The sequence below is a fragment of the Polypterus senegalus genome, chromosome 5, assembly GCF_016835505.1.
Source record: "Polypterus senegalus isolate Bchr_013 chromosome 5, ASM1683550v1, whole genome shotgun sequence".
NCBI lineage: Eukaryota > Metazoa > Chordata > Cladistia > Polypteriformes > Polypteridae > Polypterus > Polypterus senegalus.
The window spans coordinates 70,864,889-70,881,301 of record NC_053158.1 but is presented as its reverse complement, the minus strand read 5'-3'; the positions used below and the strand labels follow the sequence as shown (position 1 = coordinate 70,881,301).

Here is a 16,413-nt window from a genome sequence, read left to right as displayed (position 1 = left end):
CTAGACAGTGTAATGAACCAGCATCCAGTTCATGCTGTGTCCCTGCCTGGTACATATACATATAGTGTATCATATAATATATATGATATCATACAGTATAGTGTATCCTATATTATATTAGTCTCATGGATATACAGTATTTCAGTCTTGCTATGTACTATATATATATATATATATATATATATATATATATATATATATATATATATATATATATATATATATACATATATACAATATGTTTTTTTGTAGGTACAATTTCTTTTTTTGTAATGGTATACAAAAGTAATGCATATCTGCTTAAATCACTGAATGTTGTGGTTTAATCAGAAAGCATTGGTTTCTTAAAAATAGAAGCATTTGTAGAGAATAAAACTAGAGTTAGCATTGCATGTCTCTAAACTAGAGAAAGGTTATGCTTATTAATGTCAGTTCTATAGTTATCCCAAAGTTCCATGGGCAAAATACAGCATGCAAGTAAACCAAACAACAAATATACTTGCTCGGGTTGAGTTTGCACTTAGTGCTTAAAATTAATGGTCCGTACTTAATAAATTAATTTAAATTTATTCCTTATTTTCCTACCATTTAAAAGCTCTGCATTTTTTCTCATTTTTTATATTACTTTCTTCACAGCACAGTGTTTTCTCATAGTGTTTAAAATTGCAGCGTTAGTAACGGATTTTCTTTTCTCATACGTTTTGTATTCCACAGTCCAAAACCACCCCCATCTCTCCCACTCTGAGGCTTGACTGGACCCAGTAAATTTCCCATCTCATATACTGTACAAGTGTGAGATATGATGGCTTCCTATAATTATACTGACCTACACTAATTTAGGATAAGAACTACAGTGCATAAACCATGCAGAGTAATAATAAGCAGACTCCCTAAAACATAATCGGTTTCATTACTAATAATAATCAGATTGATTACATTTTGTATATTTTAGTTTGAGCAGTTAAACATTAACAATGTTAAATAGTAAATTATTATTTACTGCATTAATGTAGTGGAGAAAGCAAAACATTTCCCCTTATTAAACTGACCTGTTTTTTTTTTTTTTATCAATGTTTGTGTCTCACATAGCCTGTAGGCTGCTTTGTTTAATTTTAGCTTTTAGTGGAAGATCAATACTGAACTTAGTATTTTTATTTTCATGTGTCATATTTAAGAAGTAATTCTGATCAATGAGCCAACTATTGCAAAATTGACAAGGTGGACCTAAGTTGCTCTAGTGCACCATTTAAAAATATCATTGTCGATTTATTACCAATTTCTTTATTATCATATTGTACTCTTTTCAAAACATCCTATGTTCATTTTCTCACTTGGTAGCTCTATTACTATGCTTCTTGGCAAATTTCAGTTCAAAATGAATACCTTGCTTTTCTTAACACTAGAATTACTAGAGCCTACGAAAAAACTCGTAGATCCGTCCCACCTTAAATCGCTTCTCACCTCTCCATCAGCATCTTTTGCCCTTTAAATGTGTTGATAAGCAGCAAACAGCAAGCAGTTTGCTATCACATCCCCCCACCAGCACACAGTTTTCTCAGCTCAAGTCTGTTTACCTGCGTGTCAGTTGCTTGGAGTTGTATAGAGTGAGAAGTCAAGCAAAATCACACATTTTATAAATGCTATATCGTTATTTGGAACACATGCATTTCATGTGTGTTCCGTGTCTACAACGATCTATGTAAACACATCTTTAAAATTGACAAAATGTAGACATGAAGTTTATGATGTGTGAAGCCTGAAGTCCAGATATCAAAGAAACACTTTTACAAATGGTACAAATATAAAAGAACAAGTGTGCTTTTATTCAAAAATATAACTGCAGAAAAACAACACGGGTTAGGGTGCGACATTGACACGCATTTACTACGACTGCTTCGGTGGCGTAACGGTATCAACTGTTGACTGGTAATCAAAACTTCAAGGGTTCGATCCCCGACGAGTCCCTTTTGAGAAGTGAGCTGCTTTTATTCTTAACTATTTTAGAATAAAAACATACATTTGATTACAGCTGGTGTAAATGTATGATACTTGTAAAGGATAACTTTGTTTTTATTATTATTATTCAGTTTCATTCTCTCAGTCACGTTCACGATCCTACCCTACCACCCCTTCCCCTTCTGACACTGTTGTTTTCACATAAAGACGCACTATAGCTCTGCACTCTGTAGAAAGTAAGTAAATAAACCAAGGATGGCGTATATGCCCTAAAAAGAAGTCTGACTGCATTCTCGTACCAATGCTTACGAACTGAAGTGTCTGCGTGCATTTTTCGTGGCATTACATGTGTATTTTTTGAGCATGCCTGTGTCGCTCAAATACAGGAAGCTCTGCGGTGTACTTGTGACTTTCTTTTCTCTTCGGTTATAGTCTTGAATAAAAGTGCACTTGTTTTGTTACACTTGTACATCAACATTTATATGTTACTTACATAAAAGCCAGATCGAATGTTATTTATTTGGATTTGTTAACTTACTTCCTACAGAGTGCAGAGCTATAGCGTGTCTTTATGTGAAAACAGCAGTGTCAGATGGGGGGTGGGTATAGGGTAGGATCGTGAACGCGACTGAGAGAATAAAACAGAATAATAAAAAAAAAAACAACAAAGCTAACATTTACAAGTATCATACATTTACACTGGCTGTTACAGACTGCCGACAGTCATAGTAAACTTGTGTCAATGTTGCACCCTAACACATGTTGTTTTTCTGCAGTTATATTTTTGAATAAAAGCGCACTTGTTCTGCTATATTTGTACCTTTTGTGAAAGTGTTTCTTTAATATTTGGACTTCAGGCTTCACACATTATAAACTTCATGTCTACATTTTGTCAATTATTATTAAAACATTAAAAACATTTATTTTTTAACAATGTGTTTACATAGATCGTTGTAGACACGGAAGATGAAATGCACGTGTTCCAAATAACGATATAGTATTTATAAAAGGTGTGATTTTGCTTGACTTCTCACTCTATACAACTCCAAGCAACTGACACACAGGTAAACAGACATTGAGCTAAGAAAACTGTGAGTCGGTGGGGGATGTGATAGCACACTGCTTGCTGCTTATCAACACATTTAAAGGATAAAAGACGCTGATGGAGAGGTGAGAAGCGATTTTAAGGTTGCACGGAACTACGAGTTTATTCGTAGGTTCTGGTAATTCTAGTGTTAAACCATAAATATTTACTGTGGAAAAGTGTGCAGTTTACTTTCAGAATATGTTCCCATTAATGCCTTTGTTATACTATTCATTACAAGTTGCCAGACCAATTCCTTTCTTAACTGTACATTTTACTTTACAAGTTTATTTATCAACTTCGCTGTTGGTTGAAGAGAACTACTGAAGTACAGTGATGTGATTATGTATGAAAGGGTTTGCTATTTGTACTTTGTGATTTACAGCATTGATTTTGTCATCATTATTTTTTCTGGATATGAATAAATGTCAGCTGAAACGTTGGATGTAATTTAACCAAGTGTGTTGTGACAATAAATGTGTACCCCCTCTATAGAAAAGGAGCAAGTTCAGTCCTTTGCATTCAGAGGTTAACATGGATTAGTCAGTTCACATACATAGAATTTAGTATGCTCTCCATGCCTTTCAAAGCCAAACTGTCAAATTTTTAATTTTTTGGAATGTTCTGATTCTGTCATTGTCGTGTTAGTGCATCATATAGAAACTAAAGCCTTTAAGTTATATGTCTGTCTTTAGTGATTGTGGCATCTAATATAGCTCAGTGGTATTCACAGACTAATTTTTACCTATAGCTTAATTAAAAAGCAACATTAACTGACCCCATCCACCCCCCACCCCAACTGCAACAACCTTGCATCCACTAGGCAATCACCAGATATAAAATGGTCAGCTACAGAATTTTTTTTTTAACTCTCCACTGAATTTTTACTGTTTGATTTCTGTACAGGGACACAGCAGGTCAAGAACGATTTAACAGTATAACTTCTGCATACTACCGGAGTGCAAAGGGAATTGTGATAGTGTATGATATCACAAAACAGGAGACCTTTGAAGATCTTCCAAAGTGGATGAAAATGATTGACAAGGTACTTTCATACTTGGCATTTGATCATGATAATATGCATATTTTGCATTCAAATTATACTTTTTCATTAAAGGAAAATATTGTAAAACTAGTGAAAAGAAGATATTTTTTCTGTCAGTCATATTATCTTTTAATGGTTTATTTTGAGTGAAGAGAAGCAGGTAATCTTGAAGACTTCAGCCTGGGTAATATAGGTTGTCTTTGAAATCTGGTCATTTTGCCTTGAAAAACTATGACTGACAGATAATGAGGTTCTCTTTTTAAAAGACATTCTTATACCTTTGTCCATTTTTTAGAACTGGATATTAAATAGACAACAATTCTGAGAAATTGTACTCTCGTCCAAAGAACATTTGGAAAAGCGAGTTTATCATGAAACATGGATCATCTACTGATTTTGATATTCAAACCTAATGTAACTGAAATTTTATGGAGTTATTGTTAACAGAAACAATATATTTAGTGCGTAATGTTATTTCTTCTTTAGTATGCTTCAGAGGATGCAGAACTTTTATTAGTTGGGAACAAGTTAGACTGTGAAAATGACAGAGTGATTTCTCGACAGCAAGGTGAAAAGGTATGTGTCTTCACGTGTTTGACATTACCTCAGAATTATTAGTGGTGAATTATCCAGGTTAGTCCAGTCCATATTATGGGGTGTTTAAATTGTTCATCATGAAACAATAAAAATAAATATACAAACTGTTTTTGGATGATTAAAAGAATAGTTTTGTTGTCATTGTTTCAGGTGACAGAAATCAGAATTCAGGTTAAATATTGAAGAATCTGGCCTATTAGTGATAAATGTTCAAGTGTCTTTTCTAACTTTGCATTTGATTGGACATGTAACATTAAATGCAGATGGAGCTTCAATGCTTGCTAATATGCTACAACACCTGACATATAAAATTGATAAAGTGTACTATTTGAGACCTTTTAACAAGCTTGCAAGCCCAGAGCACAGTATATGCCACTGAAAGTGGATTTAACTTGACTAGCCAACTTAAAGCACATCTAAGAAAAGACATCTTTCATAGTAGTTTATATATTCTTGAACAGAAGAATGCACCATTTTAAAAAGCTCTGTTTAATATTTTATAAATCAAGTAATACCTGTGAATCATCTAACTGATTGTAAGATATTTCACCTCTGCTACTGGCAGTTAGTTTTTCACCATCTTTGCCTGATGCTATACAGTCAACTAGTGTTGTAAGGCAGACTTTTTTTACATATCGATGCAGGCCTTCAAAATGTGTGGCAAAACCTTATGCTGTAGATTAAGCTGCTGTGTTATGTGTTTTGGCTAGGTGGAATGATTGGCAAGTGGTGCTTTTGGTGGACTGATTGGCAAGTGGTGCTTTTGAAGGATCTGCAGAATCAAAAACCACAAATTCTCTCTGCTTATGTAGATTGTTCATAGAGAAATTACATCATTTTTGTTATAGCTGACAAACAACGCAACTCTTCTTGTCTCCAGAGGTAGGGTGAATGACAAAGATTGAGACAAATATGTGCTGCAGTTTAGTGAAGTATTCGCGTGGAAGTGAAATGCAAGCCCAGAGTCACTGGTATCGCCAATCAACCCTTCTCTCTAAAGAAAGAGGGGCAGTTGCAATAACTGAGTGTCCAGAGTAAAACTTAACTTGTTATAGCAAGACATTATAGAATGTGTGAGGGATCTCTGTTTCACATTTCTTTCAGGACACCAGAACTATGAAGAGATTTGTACAATTTATGAACAATATTGTTGAATGTCTACATTAAATAACTTTCGCTTTCTCTATTTGTAGTTCTGATATCGCCTGTCCTATGGAAAAAGGCACATAACTTATGAATTCTATTTCTCAGTCTAGGTTGAGCTTTTTCTTTTCTTTAGAAAAAGGCAAACATGTCCATTTTGACCACATTAATTGAAAGATCAGAATTCCTAAGTAGTTGGTAGTAGCAGCAGTAGTAGTAGTAAGCTAGTTGTTAAGTACTAGCTTCTGCACCATGAAAGTGACTTTGATTTGTTCACAGCTAGTTTGCACTAGTTTAACCCCCACACAAAGCTCAACTGTGAGATTGTTGCTCTGAACTTTCCTAATGAATTTATCTATGAATGAATGAATCTATCCTTCACAAAGGTTATGACTTTCCAGTTACAGTAATAACAATAACCAGAATATACATTAGATGGTAAGTCCTTGGAAACAAAGTAGATGTAGTTATGGTTTGATTTCTGTTGATGCTTTCTTTGTTCCAATCCTTCTGGGTCAGCATTCTCCTACACATGTGAAAGGATGTTCAGCACACTTTTTTTTTTGTTCAGGTTGCATGTTCTGATTATGGGTGGTACTGCAGGTTTCTCCTAGGTTCCCGCAATGTAATCATCTTTTGCCAGCATACAGTTTATGTCTGCTGGGTTTTCTTTAATCAGTCAACAATTCTGTATTTTTTAATCAGTTAATGCTCTTATGTATTGTCCTACTCTTGCTCATGCACCCTGGTTCACTGTAGCATGGTTTGGACTTCTACCACAGTTGTCTAACTTCAATACAGAGTCTTCCACTTTTCCAGGCCAGCACCAGTTTACCCTACCGAGTATTAGGGATCGCTCTAACCTTTGTTACAACCACACCCTAGGCAACAGGATCTCTGTTGTGGAGCAGAAGTTACCGTCAGGTTTAGAGCATTGAGAAAATATATAAAGAGATCTAGTGCTGGCAATGGTTTATAAAGGAAGGAGTTGATGTTTGCCCTTTGTTTGTTGTGTGCACAGAAGTCCAACCTGTTGATGGTCAGTTTGTGCAAAGTTTTCTCCATCAAGGTTGCCTGTCATTGAGTTATAGTTGTTTGTTCACTGACCAAGTGTTTAAGTGGTGCATCATGGAGACATCTCTGGACTTCATTTCAGCTGTAATTGATCAGTCTAATCAGATAAGACCCTGTATCAGTATTCCAAAAAGTGACGACAGCAAGGTGAACTAACACATGGTCTGAATTTAAGAGTGTCTGGTAGTTGCTTCTTAAGCAAGAACTTTTGTGCCCAAACGCAAAATTGGTGATGCCAGTTTATCCTTCAACATCTCTGTTTCCAATGAAAAGTCACTAATATTACAAATATGAAGAAACTATTGTCTTTATTGATTTCAGAATATGACGTTTGTGTCTGTCTCACTTTATCCCTCTCTGGTGCTCTTTATTTGATGGCATTTAGACCAGCCTAAGTGAGCAAGCATGATCCACAGAATGCATCCTTGTTTAGACCAAGATTCAAGCCTACTTTCTATATAACATCAATCAAAGTTAGGAACTATTGACATACAGTTTTATAATTGAAAGCTAGACATAGTGTTACAAAACAATAACACACACACAGACACACTGAAGATGCAAGACCTGAAATGTTCCTGTTTCCTTTTAGTGGTGTTTTTGATATCTATTATTTCACTGTTTTTCTGCAAATATTTTACGCTTATGTTTTTGCCCATATGTAGAGTTTATATCCTGGTTTATTCACATTTTGAAACTATATATTTTTTCTTTTTTTTAAGGTTTGTTTTGTGTCATGATTGATCTGGTTTTTCCCAGTTACTTCATGTAGATCCACCTGTCCATAACTATTACATGCCTTCTCTCTTTCAGTTTGCACAGCGAATATCTGGCATGCGATTCTGTGAAGCAAGTGCCAAGGATAATTATAATGTTGATGAAATATTTTTAAAGCTTGTTGATGACATTTTAAATAAGGTAAATAAATAAAAAAAATATTTCAGTTTAGACTTAACAATTTTTGTTTCTCTTTATTTTTTTTTTAACTGCCCTCATGATTTTCATATGTATTGTGCCTTTTTCTAAATTAATATTCATTTCATTGTTTCTATTCCTGGTATTGCCATTTTTTGCATTTCTGTAATAACTATGTTAATTCACTAAAATAGATTATAAAGTATTAGACCATACACAAGGCAAGGAATCCCATTAAGTATTATTCTTGACTACATATTCTGAATATTTCTAGAATAAATTTGGATTGTACTGTATTATGTTGGAATATACAGTATTATGCTGCCTTTTTCATTAGTGATGATTCAGTCTATCAATCTATATTTTGTACTGTATTAGGTGCTTAAAAGAATGCACCCCTGCAAGCAAATGTTTGGATTGCAATACAGTAATTTTTAAGGATAAATTGCTTCTTTCTTTTTGAATTTCTCAGTGCAGTGATACCTTGAGATACGAGTTTAATTCGTTTCGTGGCCGAGTTCGTAAGTCAAAATGCTGGTATCTCAAATCAATTTTCCCCACTGAAATGAATTGAAATGAGATTAATTTTTGCCAGCCTCCAAAAAACCACCCCAGTTTTTTGTTAAATGTTTTCAACATAAGAAAAATGAATTTATAATGAACAAATATTGTATACAAACAAAATAAAACCTAATACATAAAAGAGAATTTAAAGAAATAAACAGATATTGGCTAAGCCGATTAGCGTATTGTAATTTTTTTTCTTTCCCTTCACTTTTGCTTAACTTAATTTTCTTCTTCACTAGTTTTTTTCTTTTTTGCCACGCTTTCGTCACTTTCATTCGCAGGACGTTTCAATAGAAACCTATCCATAGAGCTTTGTTTAGTCCTCCCATTTAGAATGTTTCTGAAATTAGTTAGGCAAGTGTCACTAAATAGCGCCGCTGCATGATCAGTTTCTTTTCCATAAAGTCAAGCGTTAGGCAAGTGTCATTGAATAGTGCTGCTGTACGATCAGTTTCTTTTCCATAAAGGCAAGTGTTAGGCAAGTGTCATTAAATAGCGACGCTGTACGATCAGTTTCTTTTCCATAAAGTCAAGCGTTAGGCAAGTGTCATTGAATAGATGGCTTGTATTTCAAATTTTGGCTCATAACTCAAGACAAAAAATCGACATAGTGACGGCTCATATCTCAAAAAACTTATGTGTTGGGGTATTCGTATCTCAAGGTACCACTGTATGCGGAAAAACAACTGCACTTCTACAATTAAACTCCTGACAAATGGTCAATCTCCTTCATAACTTTGAATTGTTAATTTAAAATAAAGATATAAAGCACACATTTTCTTAACTTTCTTTTTATGCGCCTAGGAGGTTGTTCTCTTACTCCCCAGGCGAATCTTTCAATTGCTGCACCTAATTACTGTAATTCTTTGGCATAAATTGACATTATCAAAGTGTTTTAAGAAATTGTCACCTAAAAGGTAGCTTCAGGCATGTAACTATATTTTTAACTTTTTTTTCTTATTTTTTTTTATGAAGCGTCAGATTATGTTAGGCACATATTACATATTATAAATGTTTATTTATTTTTTGTATCTTTGTAGTTGCCACTAGAACTTCCTGGGAAAGAGCTTTCCAACAGCATACTATCCTTGCAGCCTGAACCAGATATTCCACCAGAACTGCCACCACCACGGCCCAACACTCGGTGTTGCTGAGGTGTGGAAGAAGGTGGATTTTGTACATCCTGCTGTTCAGCGGTTCTGTAATGACTCTGCCAAGCATATCCAGCTTAAAGATGTGTGGTTTCTGAAGACTTGTATTACCAGTATTAAGACTAACTTAACAGGCAAAATGATTTCATCTCTTACAAAATTGTGTGGCAATGATATGTAGTGATCTGAGTGGTTACAATAATAAGACTGAGATACTTGTAAACAGATTTTAGCTTTTACAGACTGCCTGTTTATGTATTATATTAAATATTTGGCAGCACAGTATCAGCCAGCTAAGTACAAATTACTGTCATGTTCTCACGTAAAGGCAAAACACCAGCTACCCAGACATGAGCACAAAGAGTGTATTATTGCACAGTGAATCAGAAAGTGGACAAATTCAAAGCCATAATAATACAATAGCATCTAGAATGCTAGTTTAAGTTGCACTCCGTTCTTCAGAATGCTTTAGCTACACACTGGAAGAAATTGACTGTCTGGAAGTCACACAACAGTCAAAATTTGTTACAAGATAATGCGCCAGTTAGTTAGAAAGAACGTTTATTAACTTTGCTCTTAAAGATCAGTGTTTAACAAATTTTCTAAACTATAAGCAATCATTCAATTTGGGCCTATCCCTCTGTTACAAATAAGCATCTTTGCACGTTACACATCATACCAAGGGTATTTTCACACATTAAGTGTGCAGCCAAACAGTAGGCTCAGAAACAATGTATAATTAGAATTTTACCCGTAAAAGCATCAACTATGTGTAAGGGGCTTTTTAATCATGATGGATCTGTAGTTACTGTAGTTCTTTTAACTGCGGCATGCTAGAATCTCAGTATATTTTCCTTGTAACTCTGATAAGATGCAAAATATTTTATAAAACAATCATTGTGTTTTGTGCATGTTATTTTTTTTTCAATCTTACCTGAAGATTTATCCTGTTGCCATATTTTCTGACAAACAACAAACCATCGGTTCAAAGAAACTCACTGTGATCTTTGTAATTTATTCTTTGCTGCCTATTTCTTTTTAAAGTATTTTTTTTTATTTCATTTTCACATACATCTTTTGGACAAGGTATCTTTTGACTAAAAAAACATGTAACTGGTTCATAAATGTTAAAGCAAAATAAGGAAATGAGAATTGATTGTATATCATGGTTAATATTTCAACCAAACATAAGTAACAACTTTGCACATATTATAATTTTGTTTACTAGAAATTCTTCTTTAAGGTATGTTTGTTAGTCCAATTGCTTATAAAAGATTTTGGCATGATACAAGAAGTTCTTCAAGTTGAGTGTGTAACTAGATTTTTTTTTTCTTTCTGTCATAGATTGTTATATGTTATTTCAAAAGAAAATAATGCAGATTCTCACATACTGAGTAATAAATAATAAAGATGTGCATATTGTTTATAAAATGGTTTCCAGCGGTACGGTTCAAAAAGTTAGTTTTGTGCCACTGGCTTGTCTTATGGTCCTTTTAGAACTAAAGAAAAAGCTAATTTATTGAGCTGAAACAATTTGTAGCTACTATAGTTAGTAAAGAAAAATTTCCACCAGACAAGTAAACCAGTCAACACGCAGTGTTTTTTTTATTTATTAAAGAACAAGTGAATACGCTCACAAAATTCATGAATTTGTTTAATTTGGCAAAATGCACATATTTCTATGTAAGTTATGTTACAAGCTAATAAGGGAAGGTGCTATATAAATAAAATGATTCATTATTATTAAGGTTCAAGGTTTGCTCAGAAAGGCTTGCAACACAATTTTTAATCGCTAATGATTATTACTGAATTGTTTCAAGATACTTGTAGGATATCTAGCATGCATTTTATACACTCCTTATTTTTGTGCGTAATCTCTGTCAACTTTAGTAGCTTTCTGTCAGGGAGAAGCAAGCATGCCTCCTTGTTTTTGTACCTTCCTTTTTATGCCGAGTCAGAATGTGCAGGTTTGACTTAACTGTTTTACTTTATGGCAAATTTCTATCAAAATAACTCCTTCTGTATCCCCAAAAACAGCAGCAACAACTTTTCATGCTGAAGGTGGGTACAGTACATTTAAAGATCTTGTGAAAAGAAGTTGGATGGTGCTATTTCCATTCATCTTCTTTAAGTCTCAGGTTTAAGGTAATGGATTTATATTGCATCCTTAGTGACAATCTGCATTGAAAGCTGTCATTCTCAGTGTTGTAATGAGAAAGAAAATCTTTCCACACAGTTTTTTGTTCTGCTGTTAAGCTTCATGGAACCCAGCAGTTACACATTTTTTTTTTTTTTAACATCGTAAAGCATTTTCTTCTTTAGATACCGAGAGGTCACTTGTTCTGGTTGTACTCCATTGCACCTGACAGATGATCATGATGAAGGAATGCTATACTTACAGCTGTTGTTGACCAGCCTAAGGAAGAACCATCAGTGATCTTAGTTTGGCCTGTCTCCGAACCAAAAGTTTTGAAGACTAGCCATATTTCCTGAATATGCATATAATAACATGTTAAGGTTTGTTAATGATTTATTCTTGACTATGAGAAGTTCAGTAACTTCCTATTGTTTAACAAGCTCATCACTGTCCAATGCCATCTTGATGGCTTACTACAAAAGTGCTATGAAACTGATTGTACTGCATTGTGTTTAAGTGTTTTCTTTGTTATTTGGCAAGCACTCCCCTCTTAATTCCACATACACTTTCAAAAGAATAATTTTGATATGGCAGGACACTGTTAATTACAAGAACAAATGGTGAAGCAGCCCAGTTGTACTTTTGGTAGATCATTTCCATTTAGTAATATGGTTACATAACATACACACATCATGGACAAAATAATTACTTCACCAAGTATTCTCATCTTTTTTCTGGTTATGAATTAGGAGACGTCTATTATGACAGCTTTACTGGATTGTTTTTATCTCCATTTTTTACTTTATTAGAGTTTAAAGTTTTTTCTGTAGCTGTAGATTTTGTTAGGGATTAATTCAGCATGTAAGATTTTTTGTGACCCGACATTTTGCATGATAGACATATGCGCGCCGATTAAAACGCACTGTCAAAATCGCGAAAGTTTCATTAAATATGAATTACTAGTTTAAAGCATATATAATAACGTTTATTTTAGAAGTCAATATTATGAGACACGGCATGCCATCAGCACAGCACGCAGATAGTCCTTAAGATCACGCCCTGCATATGTAGGAAGAATTGCAGCAAGGGCGTCCACTCTCTTGGCCTCTCTCGCGATTTTGTCATGGCGATTTTTGTCGGCACGCATTTGGCAAAAACCAGTTAGCAGGTTTGTCTGCGCTCATTTATCCGGCGCGGTTTTGTCGGGGTGCATATGTCTATCGCGCTTTTGTCGGTGAACCAGATTTTTATGACAGACCTCCATTTGCTTTTACTTCAAATCCTGACATCTTTGTTATTTCATTTTATTATACCGTATTTAAAATAACTATGAAAGAAATCAATTAAGTAATAATTTGTGACTTGAATTAACACCTTCCAAACCTTCCTGGTAGGTTCCATTTTATTTCAGCTATTGGCCGTTGATTAAATACCTTTAGTTCTCATTTATGGAATTATAAATTTGAATTTTCTTAGTAAACGTTGCATTCAATTCACTGGAAGGTGACAGAGTAGTGAATAATGTTATGAAATGCTGGACACTGCAGAATAGTTGAGAAGTTGCAGAGAAGCAAAAAAAAATACATGCATTTAAACATTTCTTCATTGTTTTTTCTGCAAAATACAGTTACATGATATACTTGCAGTCTTCCGACATCAATCTAAAAGGCTGTTCAGTCTGCTTTTATAAAAGCAAGATTATATCTCAGAACATGCATATCTGTATTATGGTTGAAATTCCTTACCTCGATTACAATGTTTACCAGTCTCATGCTAGGTTCAAAGTTGTGTTCCCTTCATCATATTGTTGGTTGACCTGTACCTATCGAAATGCAGGTCAGAAATGAAAAGCACAGAGTCTCCATCAGTAATGGCATGTAGTTCAAGCAGTCATGCACATTGGCATTAATTTGCATTGTTATACGACTGAACTAATTCCCAAGTGAAAATAATCGGACATTTGCAAACCTTGATTTATGGGGCCTTGTTATCTATACATAAAAAGTTTGTATTTTTATTCACCCAAACAACAAGTCATTTAAATGTCTTTCTTTACAATGAAATCTGTTAATTTATGCTGTAATTAAAACAGACAAAATTTAAGTCCATTCAATATAATGGGTTTACTATGTCTTATTTAATAACATGGTTCCTAAGCAAAAATGCTTGGTTTGACAATATTAAACACTATATGTAAATATAGATATACGTTTATATCTTCAATATGAAATCTTTCAAGTTGAAATACTAGCCAGATGTATGTTTTTGTCTGTGGTCTTTTCTCTGCAGATTCTACAGTTTTTTTGTTGAAACTAATACAACCACAAGTGAAAGAAGACCATTTTAACTGATTATGTTATTTGGCGATTAAGAGCTTATTTGGACTTAAAGGAATGCTCTGCCCAGAAATGATTTTTTTTTTTATTTGCTACTTTACCCAAAGTACCATACTTCATAGTGGTGGCTGAGAAAAAGTTTTGATATCATGTTTTTATGGAGAAATTACACGAGAGATTCTCCTAAACAAGATTGATAGGTGAACAACACTGGACAGTGGCAAATGTTGTGAAAAACAGGCATGTAAATAAGAATAATAGGAGAGGCAGGTCTACAAATCAAAACGTCCTAGCCATAAGTATTTGAGTTTACTGTTTACATAGCCCCTGATAATTCAGGAAGTAACTGTTTAACAACATTTTAGGCAAAAGAACATTTGTTTTGCACATTTTGAGCAAACGACTGTAAAAAACATGTGGATTATGCAAATAATGTGAGATTTTTTTTTCTATGGACATTTTTCACATCATTGGCCACTTTCCAGCATTGGTCAACTGTCAATCCCATTTATGAGAATGTCTCTTATGTACTTTCTGCAAGAAAACATGAGGTTAAAATGCGTCTCTGTCACCACTACAAAGTACATGACATAAGTGAGATATGTATTTATAAAATCATTTTTGGATGGAGTTTACCTTTAAAGCTATTGAAGTACTTTAGGGCATACTGTTAGATGGGATTCTGCAAGCCCACAGCTGCACTAAAGGGAAATACATTCATTTCTTTCCTGCTGTTTGTATAATCTGTTTTTAAAACTATTTTCTAACTTATAGAAAGCCTCCATATCTTCTCTCCAAAAGGCAAAGCAGGGAGGCTTCATCTAACACTGAGAATCATCTCTTCTTTTGTAATGGTTTAATAGAATTCTGGAAATGATTAAATCATTGTTGCTGCCTGCTGTATTTGTGGCATTAAAGGCAATTTTGTGGATAGTACTTTTGAACAGTTACACTAAGGGTTATTTTTTTGCAGTTTTCCATTAATTTGCTGTTTTATGTAGGTACATTGGTTTGTGTGTATATATTTTATATATGTGTATATACAGTGTGCGTGCGCATGTGTATATATAAATATATATATATGTAAATGTGTGAATGTGCATGTATATTTAATGTACTGTACACACACACACTTACACGTATATGTACTTTGTATATATACATAAACACACACAATCACAGAGAAATAGAGGTGCATACTTTGCAAAGAAGCATAAAGACTGCATATATACGAATTCCTCACCAAAAATAAGATGGATGCAATTCTCAATGTAAAGAAATTTGTGGCAAATCACTGCTTTTGCTTTTTATTTATTTATATTTTTTTGTAAGTAGCTGATACCTGGTTACCAGAAACATCTCTAAACTTTCCTTCCATATTATAACTTTAGGAAACTGCAAGTACGATATGCATTGAATACTAAACTAGAAAAGGTTAAGCAATTTTGTGTATATGAAAAAAATGGCATGTTTTAATGTTTTTTGTTTTTGTGATATTTATAACTATTGTGGTATTCATAAACTAATGAATTTTCAATAAAATTTTATATTTATTACTTGAGAATTGTTGGAATTGAAACATTTATGGATCCATATGTGTCAAAGTAAACACATTAAATAACTTTCTTTGTTCTTTCTGTAATTTGCCATTTAACTATTACATCCAATCGATGTTAATCATTATTTGCTTTGGGCCTAAACCGCTTCTGTATTTTTAGCTTTAAAACTCAAATTGATTTAATGTCTAAAGGCTGTGGAAATTTTCCTTCTGTTGCATTTTATATAAACTTACCTTCTAAGTACTGTATGCTCTGGCAAAAATAATCATAGCTAAGTGACCACAAGAAATCAGATATGGTTTTCTTCACTGAAAATAACCCCTGCATTTTTTTAATATTCATTGACTTCATTTCTTTACATTTCCTAATCTATTTATTGTTTTAAAAGATAGAGATTTAGCACCTTCCTGATTTCCTTACACTAAAGGGGACCAGGGTGATGTGGCTGAGGTCTATAAAATAATGAGAGAAGAAAACTGAGTGAGTATCACTGATTAATTTAAAATTCATTTTTGAGCAGGACAATGTTTATAGGTTAAAGCAAGCCAAGTGTACCTTTGTACAAGTATTAGGAAATTGCTATTTGCACAGAGCTGTAGGTAAATTCAGTAAGTTGCCAAGTAGTGTACTTGAAAGCTCCACCATTTTACAGATTACAGTTTTCCTTATCTAATTATATATGTATTGCTATATTATTTGTCTGAATGCCCCCAAATTGGATTCCATGAATGTGTTCATAGCATTAGGTAAATGTCTAACCATGCTTTCCTAACCTATTTATCCAGTTTAAGATTGCAGAGAGCTGATGCCTGTCTACATCAAGCACAAGGTAGGAAATAAAACTGAATA

The 16,413-nt window shown here is 33.8% G+C and overlaps 1 protein-coding gene across 1 annotated transcript in view; it reads left to right on the top strand.

The window, feature by feature from the left end:
* rab12 (RAB12, member RAS oncogene family) overlaps nt 1–12,202 on the top strand; it is a 52,949-nt gene extending 40,747 nt beyond the window's left edge. The window contains exons 3-6 of the mRNA XM_039754787.1: nt 3,947–4,085; nt 4,572–4,661; nt 7,713–7,817; nt 9,422–12,202. Coding sequence (XP_039610721.1) covers nt 3,947–4,085; nt 4,572–4,661; nt 7,713–7,817; nt 9,422–9,535 — 448 coding nt within the window. The 3' untranslated portion in view covers nt 9,536–12,202. The remainder of the gene's footprint in view (nt 1–3,946; nt 4,086–4,571; nt 4,662–7,712; nt 7,818–9,421) is intronic.
* The last annotated feature ends 4,211 nt before the right edge of the window (nt 12,203–16,413 follow it).